Consider the following 25018-nt stretch of genomic DNA (forward strand, 5'->3'; position numbering starts at 1 on the left):
CCCATCCGACATTTTTCCAAAGGAAATTGTTGTTCAGAATCGTCTCAGCTACCCCCCATTTCCGGCTCTTCCCCGACTTTTGAGACACCTTGTATAGTACACATGAACGTGTAGAAATGTTAATAAATTTCAAAACGCATACGAGTGACGTGTAAAATAATTTATTACTTGAATTTTCATTTTTGAGTTTCAATATGAAAATGAAAAAAAGAAGTAATATTTAGAACAGATAATGAAACCTTACTATAACACGTCGATCACATAATCAGACACCACGAAATTCACTTTCTGAAGAAACACAATTTCGACAAATCGAGCTTAAAATTCATTTCAAGCAATGTTCTACCTGCGTTGAAAATTATAGTACAACATTTAACATGCATATTTTAGATATTTTATGCTTTCACAAAAACTGTAGAAAAATCAACATCTCTGACCCTGAAGAAAATAATACCCCCAACATTGATCTATTTGGAATAAAAATCCAAATAGAACTACTCTTATAGAACGTCGTTCGATATTTTTCATAATAAACTAATTAATCCACGAGTCACTTCGCATCCCATCGATCCGATCATAATTCGTATTACTCGCGGTTGGCGGCGCGTCATTTCGAACAAGCCAATCACAAAAAGCTGGCTTCTAATCAGCTTCCACTAGTTCAGGCATAGACAAAGACTAAGCCGAGCATGATTAACGAGAACACAGACGCAACAAAGCGTACGGCTTCCTGTTCGTGACCGAAGTTAAACATTCGGCTGGGGTCTGCGCGTGTTACCGGCACAATAGACACCAGATATTTACAGATATCGATGTTGCCGCGTCTAAGGCTTATCGACATGGTGTTGATGATGTTAATGTTCAGGAAGGGAGTCACAACAATACGATAATATCAATGACGTACTATTAAAAGAAGTACTATTAGGTGTTGATGGTATAATTATCACAAGATGTTGTGATGATATTAAGAAATGCACTGATAGAATGTTAATAATATTATTATCAAACCACGCATCAATAATGTATCCATTGATCAGTTTCAAAGAATGTACGTACAGAACGTTGATCAATTTGATCTCAGACGACGTATCATGCATATGAGTGATGTCAGTATTTCAGAACATATAGACAGGATATTGATTGTATTTATATAAATGGTAGCGAATGACATTGGTCTAAAAGCATTTTCTGTCAAGGTGTTGATATGGTTGATGTCGAATATAATAATAATATTAATATTATAATATCTTGGAATAGAATGTGAATGTTAGTGATATCAACATACAATATATACAATAAGGAAGTCAATGTTATTGGCATCAATGTACGTCACCTATCATTGAAATTAATCTAAACTAACTACTAGGCTATTGGCGTTGTTGAACGTCAAATAACATAGGCAACATATGTAATTCCCAACCAAAGAAGTACAAAAGCTTTCCTTAACCAGAAAATGGAGCATCTTTTCTCTACATCTAATAACGAGAGTAACCATTGTACGAACCTAATCAAATTAAAAGTCCCATTAACGGACTGTTATCCTCGAGATATTTTCCACCAGTTTCCGCCCCTTTGTGCTCTCATCTGATCAATCGCGCGCAATTTTCCAGACGCTGTTTCGCAAACTGCGTTCATCAACACCTGAGGGGGTTGGGAAGGGGGGGCGCGCTGGAGGAGTCGTGTATCGGAAGTTCAAGACAACCGTTTTCATCATACCAATCCGGTAATTGAAATCGAACGACCGTTCGAAAGAACAGGGGGGCAAATTCACCTTGAGATGGTGCAGCAAAGGGGTGACTTCACTTTAAAGAAATAACTTCGAACAAGAGCAAAAAGGAAGTCCGGGTGTTCGGGTATGCGTGTATTCGAACGAGATCCGGCGAGTATTTTCAAATTGAAAGGACGGGGCAGGATTTCAAAGGCGGCTGCTACGAAATGAAATTCCGCGGAAACTACTTCCTTTAACTAATTTGTCTATTGTTGCGACGTCGCTCGTTCGAGCAGTCCCAACCGGCTGACAAACGCGTGCTTTTATTGCTATAATGCGTTACTTATATCAAGAAAATAGAAAGTGTCGTCTGGAACGCAGCGTCGACCACGAACGAGAGAAAACAGTTTTGCCAAATAATAGAGAATTTACTTTCTCGGTGCGTGCTAAGCAGGGCTGCGTCATGCGCATTGCGTTTAAACGTTTTCGACCGTGCTTGTTGGTCCACTTCGCGGAGGAAATTATAATTTAGAAATCAGAATTGCAAACAAACATGCTTCAAAGTGGTTGGAACAATTCTGTAGAAGATTTTCTTGCTTAATTAAGAGGAGAAGTTGTTGTGATGAGAAAGTCTAACAAGGTTTGTACGTTATGGTTTATATTTAATGATAATATCTAGACTGCATATATATGTATGTGTATTTATAACAACGACATTTACACGACAAAACATACTTTTCTTTCTCTGACCTCTATCTGTGACTAGTAAAATATGAATTTGCATGAACGTCTGCAGTCCAGTAACATCTCAATTGCATATTTTATATCAACGTTTTGATCAGTGGTACTTTTCAATTTCTTAAGTACAATAGTTGAGCTTACAGACTAAACACTCTTCAAAATATTTGAACTTGAATTTAACGCTTATTGCATGTGTCTTGCTAGGAATTCAAGGAAAAGTATCCAGATACAATTCATTTAGAAACGTGCACAAAATTTGTGCGAAGTTTTCGCTTTAGTCTCTTGTTGTTTATCTCCTGCATTCATTTATGAAGATATTAATAACGTAGAAGTAATTATTTTCCAAAAAATAAAACAAGATACCTAAAATGGTTATAAAGGATTTTCCAAAAGAAGCTTCGAGACTTTATGTTTTAATAAAACGCATACAGTACGGACAAGACCTAATTTTTGTTTATTTTAAATAAAACTACTCATTGATTACAATTAAACATAAAAGATGGTGTCGTTTAAATGTTTATCACGACTAGGCGAAATGCTGAAAGCTTTTTTGAGAAACTATTCATATTCATTAAGTAGTATTACATTTGACACGACACACAGTGCGGAACAAGTCGGCAAAATTCAATATTTGTATATATTTATCACAAGATGAGGCAGATTTTTATCGTAGAAAATGTGTGTCAGCGTGGAAATTGTTATAAATAATCATGTATCAATCATTCGTATCTATAATGCAATCTTAATCTTTAAACAAACATACAGATAAAACGGCAAAATATATCCTGTGGTCTCAACATATTTAGATACATTATTTGTTATATTTTAAGAAACTTATAAGTTTTTTTTTGCAAATACTTGCAACGTTTGGTTTTACATCATTTTTAATAAGGGACCGTACTGTTGGTGTAGGGTCGCAGTTGGAAGTTAAAAATTCCGATTCAATTGATTTATGGATTTCTATAGAAATTATTTCTCACATCCTTAGTCAAAACAAAGCATACTTTGTTAAATAACATACAGAAGCAACTTCTATTATTTATGAGAAAAAAATTCCTAAAGAATTCGAAATATGGACTACTAAAGCGACAATTTTACAATATTACATCATTTTCCTGTATGATAATCATAAACTCATACATACCGTTGGATTCAGAATAAAAAAAACGCTCTTACTGATTCTGAAATAAATCAAAATTTTCAAAAATTTCGAGGGGGTGGGGTAATTTAAAAAAAATTTTTATTTTTTTTTAAAACTTGTTGGTATTGCTTTATAAGCCTCTAAAAACAGTGTAATGTTTGCTTGAGAATTTTTTGAAATTTCTAATCGTTTCCGAGAAAAAGTAAAAGGGGCGGCTCGGATAAAAGGGTTAATTTCTCCCTCAAAACGCAAAAGTCGCACGTACCGAGGATGGTGTAATTCATAAGAAGGTCCAATAAACAAGTATACAAAGTTTCATCAAAATTGGGGTTTGTTAATTTTTTGTTAAATTTAATAATTTTGTTGTGAATTTATTAATTTTTATGGTTAATTTAAATTTTTTTTGTGAATAAATAGCAATATGTTTATATTAGTAATGAAATTTTGATTTTTGTCCACAATTTTGCTATTTATCCGCACTGTGCGACAGTATGCGCAACGTATCGTTTAAATCATACAAGTACGGATTATGCAAATGACTTATTTAATTCCCCAGTGGCAAATATCTCGACCACGAGGAAATAGCTTGAATTTCACAAAACCTTGATACTCGTCCCATTTTGACGAGTGACGAATGCTTCCATTTGTAAAGGACATTAGAAATGGTGAGAAATTAAAAGCAAGCAGGGATATATAGTCAGGAGAATAGTCAGAAACTCTTACAAATTTCACGACCGTGTCCCGCAGGTAAACTTTCGTGTGCCCTTTCACGGTTGACTCTCGACTGACGTTTTCCCAAATGAATGGCACACAAGCGCGTATACAGTTTCCATGCATGGGAATAGATGCTCTGATGTAGCTGTAAAGTAACTGAGACTGCGCTTTAGGTTATGGATACACTAGACTGCGAACGGATAAATCTCAATTGGGTGTTCCGAACCATTTTCCTGATTGTGGGTCGTATCACGATTCCCATTGTTAAGCAGCGTTACCTCGCTAGTAACGTGAAAACATTTTTGGAATTTTAGGAAGTGATTGCAATATCACTGGTGCATGAATTATTTAGTTCTATTAACTTTTTCATGTTAAAAATGCCGAATAAAAATTGTTGGAGTTTTATAGTCTACTGTGACTTCGATGTTATATAATTTGGTATTTCATGTTGTAGATGATAGTGTACAAATATTTGATGTTAGATAAAAAATGCTTAATAAGGTATTCTAATCTAGAAAGTCACTTTTCAGGTATTCTTCAAATGTTCCATTAAATTCATAGAGAACTTTCTCATGGGGCATTGCACACATATTTATTCATATTTCAAGTTTGCATATGTATATATCATTTATCTTTAAAATTTATAAATATTCTTTCGGAAACTTCCTTTTCGAATTTGTAAGGAATTTTTTTGCTAGGTATTGCACACATATGGATTAATGTTTTAAAAATACATATGTATATGCATATTTATTATACTAGAATAACCCCTCAAAATTGTTCATACCAGATACTAATTCAAGAAAATCCTTTTGCAGACGTACTATTACATGTCTACACTTTGAGAAAATAAAATTTTTCTCTGTGAACATTCCTATACTCGTTAATATTCCTAATTTAGCAAAATGTTCTAGCAGATATATTATTGAAGGTCTACACTTTATGAAAATGCCTCGAAGAAATGAATTTCTTGAATGTTCTAAACTAAAGAATTCAATTAAGAGACAAGGACTCATACACCACTGCTATAGTGAATGGTTTATTTACAAAAATAATCGACGACGTGGAAGACCGACGGGCATTCTGCGTACGTCGGTGACAGTCGACGCGTCCTGAAACCAGGATCGATCGTGGCAATGATTACGAACCGGTTAATTAGCGGCGCGTTGTCAGCACCGACGTCAACCGCGGGACAGGGAAAGTCGAGCGACGTAAATTCTGAACGTTCACAGGCTCTGTTGACACGAGCAGCTAAGCCGACGATGTCCACGCAGCGATACGCGCTCGAGTTTCACGGTTTTCGACCAATTTCAGACACCGAGCGAATGTTTCGTGGCAGGAAACGTCGATATGATGTCACGGTCAACGTTCTGCCGTATTTCTAGGGAGTTAGGGGGAGATATGCTCCCCATGGGACTCTTTCGCAATTGAAATCTGAGAATTCATTGGATTGGTCAGGGAGTACTCTTTTAAATATAGTATACTTAGGAACTGACACGTATCCTTGGAGAAAAAATTTTCGAAAACGGACATTAAGATTTTGCTTTTCACTATAAGCACAGATGACATGAATTATATTTGATTAATGAATGTGGAGCACATAATTACAATTCACCATGAAAGTCGATACGGTTAAAGTGATTACCATGATTACGATGACATGAGAAATTAATGTCTAAAAACAACAATTTAAAAAACTTAAAGATCTTTTAAAATAACATTTTATTTGTACTAGTCTTTATAGTGAAAATTTTTGTTCAGTTTCCTATGTTAAGGAGGCAAGACAATATAAATTTTAAAGGAAAATTTGTTGTCGAAGATTTATCGAAAGATATACAGTTCAAGAATTATTACTATGTTAGGACATAGCTGTCTAGTCTATTTGTGCATTTATAACAAGTGTAAATATAGAAAAAGATAATAAAATACAAAAAATAAAATACACGTTACAAGATTTAGAAGACAAAACATTCTATAATTTATATTTCTGATCTTCGTCCGTGTATATTAAAATACGAATTTGCATAAATATTCGCAGTCTGTTAATGACACTATGCGATCAGTTTCTGTTTGAAAGAAAACAATTCATCACATAATTTCTCTATAAACTACTTCTCGAATACTTCTCCTTTGGTTTTCCCATTAAAGTATCGCGCCCCCTGAATCGCGTTTCCGATCCTGATAAAAATAAAATTCTTCGAATTTACGCGACGTTCCGATTTGCAGCCTGTGCGCACGTGTAAAAAGCGGAACCATCAACTACCGGCGAGGTCATTTTATACAAATCAATACTGAACACAGTTTGGTCCGAATGTGGTTTAAACGATTGGTCGACGAGGGGGTTCGCGGATCGGTCGAGTGGAGTTTCCAGCGGGTGTTGTTGCCACAAGAAACAGCGGGAAAGAAAACGCCTGGCGAGGGCGATGCTCGCGAAAAGCTGTGGCGGCGCTCGTTGAAATGCAAGCTCTTTTATAACGCGCCACTGGGCTTACACGCGCACGGCGCTCGTTAACCCGGCCATCAGTTTCACGCATGGCGCTGCAAAAAAGCATGACGACAGCACCAAATGTACCCAGGCTCTCTCCCGCTGTTGACTTTTCCCCAACGCCCCTTTTTCCCGCATCCACCCTGCGCCCCCCTTTGCCGCGATCCTGGCTAGCTGTCCTTTTATTCCTGATTTTTCAATTTCTACCCTTTGCATTACGTTTCCACGGCGGCGCGGTCGCGAATCAGTGAATCCTTCCGTCGCTGGTACCCCGATTATTCGGCTGGATCGAAGCGATTTTGATCGACCAACAGAGAAGCGTTTGATGGCACGTACTTCGTAATAGGAGACGGTGTTAGTATCGAATTAATTGGAATTTTGAAGACGTTGAGGTGCGAGGATCTAGTTATAGTTGTTGGAAATCGGCAGTGGTGCCACCGGGGTTAGGTTGTTGGAGAGGGTGCAACCAAAATATATAGGTGTCTGAACCATTTTTGTGGAGAGTGTCAGCGATTTGTTGGGTTTGATGATGGTATTTGCCTTTTTTTCGAGTGTATTCCATCGACTATGGAGGCTAACAAGGGAATCTACCTGTTTACATTGTTTATTATTTTATACCTATACAAATGTATTTACGTATGCGTTTGACTGCACATCCGCATTGTTTGAAATGTCATTGGTAAGGCGAGCTCAATCTATTAACATTATAAAACCATCGAGGTCAACGCTTATATATTTGGAATATTTGAATACGAGTGTTTTATTCTCCAATTTAAACATAATATACATTATTAACTCTAAAGATAATGTAGACGAAAATTATCATTCAAAATTTGAAGTATAACTCCAACTGAAAATAATGAAAGAATGTATGTGTGTTATGTATGTATGTGTTAACACTAGTTTCCAGCCAAAATGTACATTCAATGCAACAATTTTTTTTCTTATGTATTTTGCCTTACTAAACTCGAAAATCGCAAGAAAATATTTTTCTATGGATAGGTTTCTTTTATATGAATTTTTAAATTTTTTTTCGATTTTTTTCTGATATACGTTCACATATTAGCCCATATCTTGAGTTAGAAACGTCCGATCGAGTCGCGCAACCGAATTTGCAAGAATTGCTTTTAACATTATTTTCCAATCGGTTCAATAGTTTAAGTGTTACGAGCCAATATATATGAGAAACTTTGATTTTTTCAGCTAAAATAGAATACGAATATTTCTTCCTTCGCCATGGAAAAATAGAAATTGTCAAATTATGTCCAGTTTCTTATTGTTTACGTATAGATCGTACTTTTACGAAGAAAACAAACTTTTGTTGAAGAAAATCTATGGATAAATATCGGTGTTAGGAACAATTGAGTAAAGGTACAAAATCCCAATTTTACTCTGTTTTTGATTTTTTTTCCTATTTGTATAGGAAACATTTATTTAATTAATTTCGATTAAAAATAATTTCAGCCTTTGCTTTGTCTTCTATTATTCGTTGGGTTCGTTTCTCTGATGAGGAACCAAATGTAGTCTCCCAACATTCTTTCATCCGAATATCCTTGATAGCGCTGCCCAATAGTTTTTATATCTTGGTGAAACCTTTTGCCGTGTTCGTCACTTATATCGACAAGATTCTCCGGGAAAAAATCCAAGTGAGATTGTAAAAAATGAATTTTGAGCGACATATTTACGCCTGTTGAAATTAAAATTGAAATTAAATGTACAAATTTCTCTATTTTGTGAAATCAAATAGAATAACAATACATATTCCATACCCATTTTTGAATAATTTATTACCAAATCTTCAACAACTTCCTCATAAATCATACTTTTCCGACCCAGAAGCCCTATACTATTCAGCAGCGCTAACAAGGATATTCGGATGAAAGAATGTTGGGAGACTACATTCGGTTCCTCATCAGAGAAACGAACCCAACGAATAATAGAAGACAGAGCAAAGGCTGAAATTATTTTTAATCGAAATTAATTAAATAAATGTTTCCTATACAAATAAGAAAAAAAATCAAAAACAGAGTAAAATTGGGATTTTGTACCTTTACTCAATTGTTCCTAACACCGGTATTTATCACCGTAACACTTAAACTATTGAACCGATTGGAAAATAATGTTAAAAGCAATTCTTGCAAATTCGGTTGCGCGACTCAATCGGACGTTTCTAACTCAAGATATGGACTAATATGTGAACGTATGTCAGAAAAAAATCGAAAAAAAACTTAAAAATTCATATAAAAGAAACCTATCTATAGAAAAATATTTTCTTGCGATTTTCGAGTTTAGTAAGGCAAAATACATAAGAAAAAAAATTGTTGCATTGAATGTACATTTTTGTTTAATTTTGTAAACTAGTGTATTTGTAACATGAATCCTATTCTTTACTAAAGCAATGTTAAAAGTTCTAACGAATACTACTCGTATTTCTTCCAGAATTACATATTTCAGCTTCTAGCTCTATATATACCTCAACTCAATTGGAAGTTTTCTGGACGAAAAATATATTGAAAAGGTTCAGATAATACAATTGCAAGATCAAAAATAATTTTACTACGTTCACCGCAAAATGTTTCGGTCCCATTGTGAACCGCAGACCAAACAGTGTGCCAATGAATTGTGGCCGATGTGATGCGCAATTGTACATGGTCGGGTTTCGAAAGATATGCAGGTTATAATTTCTATACGCGGTGTTCAAGTATTCTCAGTACATCTACGAAGATGATACTTCATTCTGCTAAATCGAAACTTGAAAATATACAATTAAAATTTGTTGTAACAGCTTCCGTTACCGAGAAGAATATTTTGCAAATTGTATTAAAATATGCAGAATACGCAGTTACGCGAGGATACGTTATTTGTGAATAATTAGTTGTTTGTTGGAGTAATAATGTATTATGAGCTTTAACTGGCAGAATATTGTACTCACATCAAAGACATGCGTTGTGTACAGATTACGTGCAGCAGAATTAATTATAGAAGAGGAATGACGGGTATTTAATAAGGAATACCTTGCAAATTGAATTGTTGAATTTGTTAAACGTTTAAATGTCGTTAAATTGCTGACATAATGTTGCTCGGATATCAAAGATACTTGGTGTGTATGGGTTGTACGAATATGGCTCATAATTCATTATGAAAATTCACTGCTTTACGCACGGTGTCCCAGGAATTGTAATACATATAATCAAAGAGATTATGTTTCATTAGCAGAAATTAAATTCATTTTCATTTATTTTAATCCGACCCTTAAATTTAACTTTTGTTTAATTAAATTCGTTTCATTGATTTAACTTGGTTAGAGAAGTAATAAGAATTGGACGAAATATATTCGAGATACTTGGTTTTGAACTGTCGGAATAAATTTTTTTTTAAATAATGAACAAAGAATTTAGAAATTTAAAAAAGAATTAGAATTAATGAAATAATATGAAACAAATGAACAGTAATTTCATTACTCGAATTCTAGTTAGTTCGAGATAATTTTATTCTAAATAAATTTTTGAAATTAAAGAAGAAGTTGAGTTGATCGAAAGTAAATTCAAAGATATTAAAGAACAAAAATGTGTTTGTTTGAGAGAAGCTTCATAAAATTAAAAATGAAGGAATTTCTTAAACGAGACCAAAATGAAAAAGAATCTTTTATTTCAAATTTCTGATCCTTTTCAAAATTACGTACTGTTTTCATTTTAACCAAATTTAAAAGGTTTTTCAAGTAAGATTAAGATAAACATTTTTAACTTGATTAGAAAAAATATAATATTCAAAACACTGCCCATATTGCAGCATACAGCGTCATAATTGCAACTTATAATTATCTAATAAAGTACAGTCATACTTGACAGTCGTTTTTCTTGATGATTATAAATCGCATATACAAATTTCTATTTTATTTTTCCTTTATTTTTAAGCAAAATTACGCATCTCTTAGTTGTACTACGACTGCTTGGACACACTGTACATTGATGAGTGGCGAATCGCGCGAACGCGTTAACGACCGTCGAGAATTTTCGTATTCACGCGAAACGGTGGCTCCCGCTGACAATAAATTTCTCCCTTGTTCCAGGACTGCTCAGGCTACAGCAGATCTATCAAGGCTTGAAACCGGGGAACGAGTCGTTTCAGGTGGAAACCGTCAAACGAATACAAAACATGTCCGAGGCGATTGATTTCCTGCGCAGCTTGGAGGAGCTGAATCGGTGAGTCTGAGAGTGATTCATTCAACACAACCTTTAGAATTCGGGAAGGACTTTCATCGACAACAGAACGAAATCATTTCCGTTAAATGTAGAGTCACGATCAATTCAATGCATGTTGTATCAAATTTAAGAAATAATTCTCAAATGGTGTGTCAGATTTATGACAAATTATTAGTATAAGATTTATTAAATTATCCATTCAGAAACATATGTGTCAAAATAAAGACCAATGTATAGAGTCACAGTTAATTTATGTCAAATTTAAGAAATAATTGTCAAATGTTGTATCAAATTTATGTAAACATATTTAATATAAATCGTAACAACCCCATTCGTATTACTTTAAATAAATACATAAATACAACAAATATATGCAATAATATATACGTAATTATTTACTAAATATATAAATATACATATGATAAATTTGAAAATGATATACAAATTATATAATAAAATATATACTATATTTATATAATGAAATTATAATAAATAAATATATAAATAAAATTTAAATTCGATGTAATGTTTAAACAAAATTACTTTAAACCAACGGTACGCTTTGATTATATTTGAAACATATTACCGTGCTATTTGCCTAATTAATTTTGTCCACCGGCAATAATAGACAAAATATCGGAAAAGGTCGGAACGAACAACTCAAAAGGCCGCATACGGCCTGTGGACCGCAGATTCCCCATCCTGGGTATAGGCTATTACTTTTGGGGCGGTGAACTCTGTCCGCATTGGTAGAGTCTGACGGATCACGCTTTTGTGGGGATACGAGTGGTCGCCGCGTATCTCGGTCACAATTTACCGCTGGCTACGCATTTGCGCGACCTGGGTAATCAACAACCAGCACCGACAATGAGTTCAAATCGAATGAACATTGTAGTTACCAAAAACAAAACGCAAGTATTGCGAATTTCCTTCGACGAGCGACGGTTCGTCGGAACGCGACTTTGTCATTGTAACAGTGAATTTATAGACGATTATAATATTAGGTTGCCCCAAAAGTTTCTTCCGTGACTTGCATTCAGTTATTTTGTGTGGCAGTGTTTATACAATTAGACAACCTCATTTCTTAGATGTTATTGTTGTAACTGTAATGAAGCAAAATGAATTGTACGCAATTCAATAATGTAGCATTATACATAAAATGTTGTGTATGTATTACTTTTTAAGGAAATGGAAGAAACTTTTGAGACAACCTAATATGTTTTCTATATCTCGAGATCCTACTTCTCGAATTATTCCTGTTTGTATCGTGAGTTTTTCGAGGTTTCGCGCGCAAATTTTGATGCAAATTTGATGTAAACATCCTGTAAAAGATGTCCTGTGGCATTTTCGATAAGTTTGACATTTTCAGGAAAGAAGCATACTTTTCGAGTCAACAAATATTCTAATTAATGTCGGAGCTTTATGTCTAGGAAGGTAGTGTAGGGTGTTAGAAAAGGGTGCTTGGTATGTGTGACGGTTTGTTTGAATAAGTTGTTAGTCTTTTTTATTATGTCTATTTGATATTGACAGCTTCTTAATATAACATTTGGTGAATGTAAACATGTAGAAAAAATTAATTTACACAGTATACTTAACGACACGAGTCCTAAATGCTATAGGAACGTTCTGTCAGCCTCTTGAATAGTCAGAACATTGAATTTATTCAGAAACACGATCTCCTCAGTAATGATTGACAATAATAGTCACTTTATATTCTTCACAGATGGAGCAACAAATACGTGGTGCTCGACTGTCCAACAGATATGGCGAAGGATATCGTAGTGAGTCATGTGAGAGACGTTGCACTTGGGAAAAGAACGTATCACTACTTGTTGAGTGGATTGGTGAGTACTGATGGAGTAAATAACTTTCTGAAACTTGAATATTGCAAGTGATCGCGGTACCAGTAATGAGAAAGATTTGCATAAATTGTACTACATAACATATTTCACCTTTAATTTTTTGTTGGGTATCAAAGTAAACGAAAATTAACGTTATCCATTTTAATCAAAACGTAAACATGCACAATATGACTGCATTATTGTACCTTCATAAATTTCATAAAAATCGTCAAATATGGTATCAATTGTACCTAATTATCCGAAATGTTCGTAGTATTATCTGTACTTTCGATTGCTCAGTTATTCGAAATATTTGTTGTTAGATTGATCTCGTGTTAATAATTAAAACATTGAAAAGGTACCTATGATTTAGCTCAACGGTACGTATTAACCAATCCTTCTATACATCTAATTTCTACACTGAAATTCACGAAGATAAAGGAACTTTGAGAACAATTACAGACACTCGAATTCGCTCAAAACTCTGTAGATAAGCGAAATGTTCGAGCTCGCACGTGCTTCAGATCACATCCGACAAGACAGCTTATATTTAGCGGTTTTAGACGAGTGTCGGGGACCAGAAATGCGTTCTTGAAGACGTCATGTACAAAGGAGAATTCTCTGTATTCTCTACGAGAAATGTCCTTTAACGCACCGTTTTCGAATCGTTCACTAGTGCAATTACTTTAGAATGAAGTACAAGGGACATTATACAAATAACTTCATTATGCTGATTTTATGCATACACTTTTATCAAGTCATTGCAAATAATTTGTAAAATATCAAACAATCATCGTTCTGTGGATATATTTATGTATTTGTTAACAAGTGTAGAAAATCAGTATTTCTTATACAATTTATAAATAATTAAATTCAGTTTGAAAAATCGTTATCCATGAAATTTTCTACAACAAAGTGTAATATGTCTCTTTTCTTCGTGTAGTCAATCATTTTGAAATTCTGGAAGCTTTCAATTTTGATTTGTAAGAATATTAATGTATAAATGTTTTTATTTCATGAGAGGATGTGGAAATTTTTATTTAATGGAGTAGCTATTTTGAAACTAATTACACTGTAACTCAAGTAAAATAACATAGACATGATTTTCTTTTAAAATTGTATGGATTCGACGTGCAACTAATTATTAAATTACACAAGTATTTTTCGATATACTTAACAGGAAAAATTTATTTATATCATCCAATACTACAATAATTTGTATATTTTATATTCCATTATACAATTCTATTACATTTGAAACAAACCAAACTCACGTGTATCAAAAAATGAAAATAACACTCTCTAAAACCAAGTATCCACTTTAAATGGTCATCTTGCAATTGAAAGTGCAGACACCTTTACCAAGCCCCATTTCATCGCTTCAAACACAATCATACCATAATTATTAGCATTTCACCCTTACTTTTCTTCTAACTTTTAGGATTTTAAAGGATTTACTCCTTCGTCTCGCTACAGCAGACAACTTAAACCAGAACTCATTTATAAAAATTTAAAGAACTGTGATTCGCGACCGTCGATTCAAAGATCGAGTAATCGTAGATAAACGAAGTCCTTTGTCACACTTAATCACGCTGCTACCTATAAACCACCTCAAGTTTTCTGTCTCCAAGGAGGTCCAAGTAGAACCACTCGAATCCACGGAATCGTCCAACCCACCCGCACACCTCGTGTCTTTTATGTGGCGGTACAAGTGCGCTGTTTTCATGTAATCAGATAATGGACGACCGTTGGGAGAGCGAGGTGATTGAGTACGGGGCCATCAACATCACCGGTTTTCGCATCGTGGATGCCACTCGGCCATACGTCAAAGACTTCCTGACCGCTTGGCATGGTCTCGATCCAGCGGGGTTCCAAGGAGCAGGCCGTGAATCTATTTCCGTACGTATGATCCTTCTTAACCCTTTTCGACCCCTTCGAAAAGTGCTTTGGTTCCGAGAGAAAAAAGACATTTCCCATTTATTCCTTCGTATTTGTTAGTTATATTCTACAAAAGCTAAATAGGAGGCAAATTCATTTCAACAAAAATCAATTTATTAAAATAGAAATACATTCATACATAAAAAAGGAAAGTCCAGTGATACAAAGTTTACTCATTCATCTCGTTAATGTTTCTAATTAGACACAAATGTACTTACAGTTTTCACAAATTATTTTGAGAATGATTTTTTATGCGTTTATTTCAACCTTCACAGGTGTTTATTATATGAGAATCATATTCTGTCACTGGAAGCAACAAATAATTTATCAATCGAACGAACAAAGTTTTGCGAATACGTCAGCGACCGCGAATGTGTTAATGTATCAAGTTATCAACTACTGGTCTCTTTAACTTAATCTATGATAGAACTCCTACACAAAAACTTCATAAGAGTCAAAGCAATTGCGTTTAAAATATCAATCCTGATCATTTTCGAACATTTGCTTTCTTCGACAAACAACTGTCTCCCATTTCCATCGAGTTCTTCGACGAACTCTCCCCTTTTTCGTGATACCCTTTGGCGAGATATTATGCCCCTAGCTTCCGTTAGCGTCCGTCACTCTGTGTAGACGTCCCTTCAAGGAAGCATCCACTCGAGCTCCACGCGAACCGTCGAGCGCCATCCAGTGCTCCAATTCTCTGTCTTAAGCGCGCCAGTCTATTCCGGTTTCCGGGTTGTTTTCGGATACCTGCCGCGGTCAAGTGCATAGGACTGCCTGCGAATGGCGTCTAGAGTCATGGCAGGAAGAGAAAATCAAACTGGGATCCGCAATTCGAGCTTTACGAAAAGCTAACGCGGCCCGAAGACGCATTAAACTGGGAGCTCGAGGGCCAATCCCGTGCTCCACTTTCGCGAACTTCGAACACAGCCATTCCTACCCATTCGTCGAGGTTCATTTTCCGAATTGAAAATTTTAATACGAACTTAATCTTTGGAATACCAGTTGCTTTGTTACATGGATTATCGAGAGGGATGGGTATAACTTACTGTGTTTGGTACAACTTAACAGAAATATTATGTGTTTTATCATAAACTATTCCATTACTGAAATAAACCTACGGAATATATGATATACGTCCATAAAATGTAGTTTAGTTTAGTAATTTCGAGTCTTAATAATAAACACAAGTTATTATCAGAGGTTATTATTCAAATAAATCCCAAGGGGAATTAATTTTTACTTAAAAGAGTCACATGCATTCGTTCTAAATCTTCTCAAATGAAATTCTGTAGATTTATGAAGAAGTATTGTGACGTAATCGCTCCTTCTTAATTTACACTTACACTCTCCTTATCAAATTTCTGTGTGCTCCACTAATTATGACAATGGCGTGAATGAAAATCTTAATCTCTGAAAAAATTGTCTAAAACCTCAAAAAGTATTGCATCATGCTCGTTTCCACTTAATTATCATTTGCACCTCATTTGCAAAATTCTTGTCCCCCACTGATTAAAATGTTGGCGTTAATGGACCTCTGCAAACGTATTAAAGTAATTGATCTTTGACACCGTCGCAAACGACGTCCGTGTGACAATACCAGTGCTCAATTCGATTCAGACAATGAGAATCACCGAGTAGGTAGACAGACCAAACTGCGCGACGGGTGCACCAATTATCGTGATCGATCCTCAGACAATTTCCGCTCACGGTTCGCCAACTTTGGCCACGTGCCCGACGTACTCCTGGTCCTCGTGAATCTGCGTACGTCCCGGAGCTGCGATAAATAGTTTGCTCGGTTTCGTCGCTCGAGTCAGCTTAACCGCGCTGCCCGGAAGCGTCGTCAGGGAAACTTCGCTTCGTGTTCGTCCCCAACTGTGCTCTGCCTCGTACGCCGCATTATTTCACTTGTTAGGACGATTGCGAACGACCTCACGATGTACGAGTATCAGGTGCGCAAACAAGGAATCCACAACTGTCCACTCGAAAATAAATGTCCAAAATAATTCGTTCATTAAGGCATCGTTTCTTACATTCTTCTCTTATCTGGGCATCTTAACAAAAGGAGATTGAGTAATTGATTTTGAAAGTAGGGCATGCCTATTTTATAGCATGCTGAATATTTAATGATTTCCATATGAATGGGTGAAAAAATATTGGTAAATTGTAATTGATTATTTTATATTCTTCATTGATCTTATTTCATGTAATATGGAATAATAGTTATCCGTGTTAGCTGAAAAGAATTTTATTTTTGGTATTAGTTAATGGATTTTATTTTACCTAAATGAAATATAATTATAGTAAGAAAAAACTAACTGGTTTATTTTATTGTAATGTATTGTGATAAAACAAAGAATAAATTTAATTTTGGAGGAAACAGTGGAAAATGTATTTAACAATAAGTTCTGTGGATATAATTATATTTCTTGATTTAGATGGCGAAGGTCTTTGAAGTATTCATGATGAATGGTGTTACATCTATGTATATAGTATATGGCATAGATATACTTATTTCTGAGTTTAAATTTTTTAAACGTGGCCAATTATTGCATGTACCTCTTTTTCTCGTTCCCCGCGCCGATACGAACTTCGATACGCTTCGCAGCTTATGCACCCTCGATGAAGCGGTCCTTGACGCTCGAGAACTCGATTCGATTAGTGACACCGCGCATTCCGCTCTGCAATTAATTCGGTTCCGCGTTACTTCCTGATCAATCGATCACTTTGTTCAGTCGTACTGGGATCGCTCCAGGTGGAATTTTTGGTATTAACGGTTTCGCGAGTAGTGAGAACATCATTTTCCACTGGTTAATAAGTAGTAGAGTTTGTCGATGTGATAATCGAAGATGAATTTAACAGTTTTAGTCAAGCGATAGAAATGATTCTAAGAACAGACTATAATCATCGAATTAGAGTAAAGCCTGGTCTGGAAGGTAGACAAATTCATTGATAGTTAAATCTCTGATTTAAATCTGATGAACTGATTATGAATTACTCGGTCTTTTATTTGATCGAATAATAGTGAACGAATACTTATTTTCGTTCAAAATCATTGAATTAAAAATAAAACTTGAATTGAAAATTTCTATACAAATGTCATTTGAATGAATAGCTTATTGAGACTACATTTAGTTAGTAACAGAGCAGCAATTCTTACTTTCATTATAAATTATCCCATTGTAGATCTTAAGTCTTGATTCATTATTAGTAAGTAGCATAAGAATAGTCTCTATTCTTATTTATAATCATCGAGTTATAAATATTAATACCAAACTTTTATAGAAAAGTCTGAAACCCCAAGAATAATTCAAATATCTTCGTTTATTACTTTATATTAATTTTAAAATAACTGTATATTGAATGTCGTAAGTATCTTAAGTAAAAATAACATTCATATCCTTTTAATCCTACTTTATAATTGCCTCATCTGAGAACATTATCGAGACTCGACTACATTTACTTTAAAATTCCACGAATTCTGAGTAGCATCTCTGACCACAGTCCCGTATGATTACAAAAAAATTACATAAATATTCAAAGACAAATCTTTAAAAAATTTACCGTTGAATATAAAATAAGGTCAATACAATTCTATTCTACGGACACTTAAAGTTACAAAATTTAATATTATCGTAACGTCGCTGATGAACTTGGACCATTTCGTTTGAAACCCAAAGTTCCCAAATGAAGATAAATTGGTGAAATAATTTAATACGAATCTCACGCATCGTTGGACACTGAAAAACACGACGAGCACGCTTCACGTCCAGTTTTTTTGTGTCACGTTGAAACGAATATCATCACGGTGGCGATTCGAATACTTATCCAGCAATCTTCCTCGCATTAGGCACAAGCGGCGCTGATGTACGACGCCGTATTTGTTCTCGTTGAGGCGTTCAACAAGTTTCTGAGGAAAAAGCCGGACAGAAGCAACGTGAGACGAACTGGAGTCCCTGGTAGCAGTCAGATTACGAATGGCACACGGTCGCTGGATTGTAATAATAGTGGCGGCTGGGTGACACAGTTCGACTTTGGAGAAAAAATTTCGAGGCTACTGAGAAAGGTGAGTAGACATGTTCAACGTTACTATGCAGAAATTAGCATTATGCAAATAATAAAGTTATACTTTCAAAGAATGTGGAATAAGAATACTTTGGCTTTACTCGTTATTCGTAGGGTTTTAATGACCTAAGTTTTCTTAGAATTGGAACAGAAATATGAAATTGTGAGATTTTTATCTACATGCATTCTATTCTTCGTACCGATACAAGACTGACTATTTGTACAATTAGTATCGCAGTCTAGGATTAGCTAGCAAAACAACATTTAGTGCACTTCTTTCTTTCACATGCTTGGACTCGCATATATTTTTCTTCATCGTGGCAAATAGAGTCTTCAATCGAATAAAATAAAAATAGTAATGCCCATATTTTAAACTCAGTTGTATTCGAAATTAAACTCTGATTATAATGTACATATACTATCAAGCATAAGCACTGCCTCTTTAAAAAGTAGAAATCTCATTAAACATTTGAAAAAACATTCCAAACAAATTCCAAGAGGAATTAACTTTTTCTTAAAAGAGTCACATGCATTTCCACATGCATTTCCACATGCATGCCCATATTAATGCCCATATTTTAAAATTAGTTGTATTCAAAATTAAACTTTGATAGTAAAACATCTCATGCTGAACCTTACTGATTGTAAAAGCATTAAATAAATAAATATTCAAAATGACCTATAACGTCTCGAACAGCCCCATAGTTAGACCTTTATTACGCATTCATTCCATGTGGAATAATTGTTTCACGGATTGACTCGAACCTCGTTGCTACTACGAGGATGAGGAAGCTATCGATGATTCAGCCCAAAGTCAGCGAAGCGCGGAAAGAAACGCCGAAATACTCAATACATTTCGAATACCGTGGCAACCGAAATTGCCAGGGACCCTTCCCAACGTCTCTCTGCTCCTGACAGTAATTGGCGGTTATTCCGACTCTAACGGAATTCCTGCGTCTACGTCAGATCGTTCTCTACCTTCGCAAGTTCATGTACATATGTATGTATATGTACAGCAACAGTCACACCGGAAGTCCTCCTCCACTTTTCCACTCTTCGACGGCTTGTTGCGCGACAAAATCAAACGCGGGGACCTGCCAAGAGCAGGGAAATCGTTAGCAACGGGGAGAAGCAAATTCTTTTCAATAGGGAAATGCGTCCAGGTAACGAAAGGAAGTCTGAAAAAGGTGACAGGTAACCTTGTAATTTTCCAAATTTTTGTTGATTTGTTCGAGTTTAGGATAACACGTAGGAGAGAAATATTAGGACATCCCATATGTTCATGTTACAGATTCTGTTTATATTTAACTCTTTAACTGCGGGACGGTTTTTGCTGAAAATTCTAAGAGACGTAGAGATGTAAATTTAAAAAAAATATCAGCTTATAGAGAATGATAAAACGGAAACATTTTTTATTTACAATTTATTCATAGGACGTTTAGTTTTAAAAATAAAAATTGAAAACTTAAAAGAACTTTTTCCTGAACTCTCCTGTCTCGCCGAGACTGGTCTGACACTGTTGCTGTTGTTTTAAAGAAAAAAAGAACAACAGTCGAACAAACGAATTTAAAACAAAATATCACCTTATAGAGAATTACAAAACGATACTTTTTTATTTTTAGGGGTTATTCATACAACGTTTAGTTTCAGAAATAAAAATTTATAACTTATTGTTAGGAGACCTTTTACCTGCAATTCAATTTTTCCAACAAACTTCTAACTTCTAACTAAAAGAGTCCATTTAAAGCAAAATTGATTCGAAATTGTCCAATAAATCATAAAACTACTGAAAGAACACATTCCTTTATACAAGAATCCAACTTTGGACAGTCACACGTCACGGCATTTGAAATGATTGTTGTACTGATTAAATATTTGTTTATATTTTATTATCAGGTTGAAATCGAGGGACTGACGGGGGAGATCCGTTTTAACGATGATGGTCGCCGACACAATTACACTCTTCACGTCGTCGAGATGACGGTCAACAGTGCCATGGTCAAAGTAAATATTTTCACGCACTAGTTCGCCACACATTTATTCCTCTTCAAATTTCTATTTTTTTTCCAAAATGTTTATCTGTCGTTTTTACAATTTTACAACTGACACGAAAATAAACTGCGCCACTGGGAAATTCACAATCATTTTTAACAATAATTATTTCATGTCATGTAGAATGCTATTGAATATTTACAATATTTACTCTCTCATGCTATATTTTCTCTTGTTTAATCTTTCTATATCTTCTGTATATAATTTTTAAATCAATATGTGTTAGTCACTATGAAGAATCGAAGTTCTAAAGTCGAAAATGTTGGAACAATATAAATTACGCTCGAAAGATTATTAACCGTTTTAATTTCTGGTTTGCTCAGCAACCGAGATATTTCAGTTGTTATCATTTTTTATATTGACATTCAGAGAAAGAAAGAAATATTTAATTTTCAATGAAGGTTAAAGTTAGGTCTTGCTAGCAATATATGATATTCATTCATTATTCTAATTTTGTTATACACAGCATTAACGTATTGGTGGTTTTCAGATCTAAGTCAACATTATGTAATCAATCTATAATTAAATAAAAATAAAAAGAACAGAACTTTTGTATAACATAAATGTGAAATCATAAATTGACTTCTAATATGTGAAACACAAATGGATATATGAACATTAAAGATTATTTATAAGACATTATTTATAAATTTATTATAAATGTAAACATTTCAACTATGAGTATCCTTTTATCATAAGAAATTACTTTCACTTTTAACTTACATCTTATTTGCAAAGGTATAAAATAATACTTTTATATTACATATTTGCCTCAAACTTGTCACTTAAATAACTCAAGATAATTAAATAAATGTAATATATGCAGTATTATACTTCTATATAATTGAAAAAAGTCAATTCATTTACAAAATAAGTAATTTTTAAATTCAGAAGATTCGCCACAATTACGGTTTTGTTTAAATTCACAGTCTATTTAAAAGAGTACATAAAAAATTCCAAAATTAAATACTTCTAATTGCAATAATAATTCGTATCCGTCCTTTAATAATTCAAGGTTGCAGAATGGACGGACGAAGCAGGATTTCAAGCGATCGCAGCAAAATACATTCGTCTGCGACCGCACACGGAGATCGAGAAGAACAAGACCTACATTGTCACCACAATCGTGGTAAGAAATTGCTCCACAAATTACCGTGACGTTTAGCGCGATGAAAACGCGTATTCATGGCGGACGGAATCGAAGAAAACGAAATTAATGAGTGTCCTCGTTCCACATTGCAGGAAGAGCCGTACATCATGAAGAAAAAGTCAGACACGGGCGAACCGCTTGTGGGCAACGATAGCTACGAGGGTTATTGCAAAGATCTTGCTGATCTTATAGCGAAGAAACTCGGAATAACGTGTAAGTGTCTTTGCAATAATTAATTGATTAATTAATCAATGACCAGAAATAAGTATGAAAATTATTTAAGACTGATATGAAAGTTCATTTAATGGGAAAGAAAGAAAGTTTGCAAAACAAGACAATTCTTGCACAATTGTTTACATTCACCTATTCATCTTTTACTCTGCACTTTTATTAGTTTTTGATTCTGCATTATTATTCGTGGTTGTATGTTCCTCTACTTCACCGCAGATTGATTTATCAATGCCCGAAGGAGGTTCCAAGAATGTGGACTGTGTCCATCAATATTCGAGATTCTCTGAATTTATTTCCTCTCGTATATCAATAAGGGGGATAAACCTCCCCTAAGAGAAGCTTCATAAGTCTCTCCCCTGATTTTCCAGACGAGCTTCGGATCGTAAAGGACGGAAAATACGGAATGGAGAATCAGAACGTTCCTGGTGCCTGGGACGGGATGGTGGGCGAGCTGATTCGCAAAGTAAGTTCCGGTAGAAGCTTCTAGGAGACGTTACTCGCAATTTGAAGGACTCCTTCGAAGCGAAACCGCCGGAAGTTAGCAGGCAGTCGCGACACGAGCGATTTCACCCAGCTACGTTAAAAATCAAGCTATTGATCGTCGAGTCTAACGCGAAACAGGCTGTTTTATCGTTCACCATGAGTTGCGAAACTCTTCCACCAGGTGCCTCGAGCTTGCAAGCTCTTCGACAACGTTTCGTGGACTTGGAACTACATCTGGTGGACGAGTTTTGAATGAGTGGAGAGAAAATGTGCTACCTTCTAATTTATATTCGGTAGAAGAATGGTGAAAGGATCAATAGTGAACACATGATCCTTCAATTTCTGTAGGAAGCTACTGATGTTTTTATTTGACATATGATATAGTGAAATTACAGTTTACAGGATCCAGAATATTGTAATGAGCAATCCAGTACGTAGTTCAACATTTTAATTTACGTAACCTCGTGGTTGGAACGCTGGTTTGATTCATTTCTCATTTTGCAGAACTCAAAAAATTAGTAGGACCTTCATTTATTCATATTTTCAGTGAACTTTGATACTAGGGCTCATAAGCAATATTTTAATATTGATTGAGTAAGTTTTTCACAGTCTTCTTAAATGTTTTCTGATATGTAGTGATGATATTTAGATGTAAAGAAAAATATACAGTTATTTACGTATAGATGATTTATATTTTTCTGTTTACATCTGGAGATACATGCCCGAAAGTGTTTATATAGTGGATGGGAAATTTACTTTGTCAATGAGCATTTATATTTTTACTTTTATAAAAAATTAACAAAGCTTTCGATCTTGGATTAGTATTGTGAACACTAAGAACTGAAGAGTTTTTCTCAAACTAATTCACTACTGAGATAATTACCTTAGTAAAAAATATGTAAGATTCAGCATCTAATTTGCATTAATTTTTTCCTACAGTACAAATAATTATTTACAAACTAAACAATAAATTGTCCCGACACAATGAAAATTGACGAATATGAAGTTTGTATAATGAAGTTATACGAATTTGAAAAATGACAATATTCTGATAAATAATTTTCTTGTGATAATTTTGTTGCATTGTAAATATTACTATTATCCATTTTCAAAATTGAGAGGTTAATAACCACTTTATTTTTGCAGGAAGCAGACATTGCCATCGCTCCTATGACAATCACCTCCGAACGCGAACGAGTGATCGACTTCAGCAAACCTTTCATGTCTTTGGGAATCAGCATAATGATAAAGAAACCTATCAAACAGAAGCCTGGTGTATTTAGCTTCTTAAACCCATTAAGCAAGGAGATCTGGGTGTGCGTGATCTTCTCGTACATCGGTGTGTCCATCGTACTATTTACCGTATCCAGGTAAATATTTTTCTAGAGCTACGTTCGTGTTTTCGCTGGATAAGCAGCCAAGTGGAAACGGTCGGTATGTAGTCAGACGACGATTAACCGCTGGCGCTGGTTCGATACTTGTGCTGCTTGTCTTATCGTCCACTGCTTCAGTATACTTTAAATCCAATCGAAATATCACACTTTCATCATTCTTAGTATATTATTTTCAAATAGGTAGTAAACAAACAATAATAATAAATTGTGGTACGGAAGGTCTACCGACGTATGGCAAAATACAGGCTTTCAATTAATTTTATGGATAATAATTTCTTATGGATGAAAGGATGCGTAACAAATTATTTGTTTAAATAATGATAATGTTGCGTCAATTTTTAGAAATTTTTGAAAACGAACATCGAAATGTTTAGAAAAAGAATATGTTTTACATTGTTCTAGAAAGCCAATGAATTTTCTTCCCACATAATTAGTAATACTACACAGCAATTAAATATTTCTTTACACTTTATTATTAAAATAAAATATCTATGTCATTTCTTCGTGGAAGCAAGCATTAATTACCAGATAGTGGCGAATACTAAATTAATTTATTTTTATTCGAAATACCATTAATCGTTTTCTATCGCCAGTTCCACTATCATTAAAATAGAAACTATAAACTAACAAAGTTAAAAATTCATAAAAGCTGAAATTGTTAATTTTATTCTGATTTTATTAATTTTGAAAACGAATTTAACGAATTTAAGATACATTTTGACTAAAAAGCAATTTCGTAGGGACTTTATATTTGAGAAACACTGCTCCATAAAAATCTTTCTTAAATTCCATATACTCTCTAAAGTATACGGCACGTAACGAGGTTTATTACACTATGAATAGCAAGGTAGATAAAAACAGGGAATAAATCCT

The 25018-nt window shown here is 34.6% G+C and overlaps 1 protein-coding gene across 3 annotated transcripts in view; it reads left to right on the top strand.

Annotated features, from left to right (window-relative positions):
- The window catches only part of LOC128895077 (glutamate receptor 1), a 609208-nt gene that overhangs the window by 555417 nt on the left and 28773 nt on the right, over nucleotides 1–25018 (top strand). For all 3 annotated transcript variants that reach the window (XM_054157320.1, XM_054157319.1, XM_054157321.1), the window contains 9 exons: nucleotides 10859–10991; nucleotides 12715–12835; nucleotides 14567–14731; nucleotides 18621–18836; nucleotides 20732–20839; nucleotides 21903–22016; nucleotides 22130–22250; nucleotides 22637–22731; nucleotides 23898–24121. In XM_054157320.1, coding sequence (XP_054013295.1) covers nucleotides 10859–10991; nucleotides 12715–12835; nucleotides 14567–14731; nucleotides 18621–18836; nucleotides 20732–20839; nucleotides 21903–22016; nucleotides 22130–22250; nucleotides 22637–22731; nucleotides 23898–24121 — 1297 coding nt within the window. The remainder of the gene's footprint in view (nucleotides 1–10858; nucleotides 10992–12714; nucleotides 12836–14566; nucleotides 14732–18620; nucleotides 18837–20731; nucleotides 20840–21902; nucleotides 22017–22129; nucleotides 22251–22636; nucleotides 22732–23897; nucleotides 24122–25018) is intronic.

This window comes from Hylaeus anthracinus, unplaced genomic scaffold, assembly GCF_026225885.1.
Source record: "Hylaeus anthracinus isolate JK02 unplaced genomic scaffold, UHH_iyHylAnth1.0_haploid 4, whole genome shotgun sequence".
In the NCBI taxonomy this organism is placed as follows: Eukaryota; Metazoa; Arthropoda; class Insecta; order Hymenoptera; family Colletidae; genus Hylaeus; species Hylaeus anthracinus.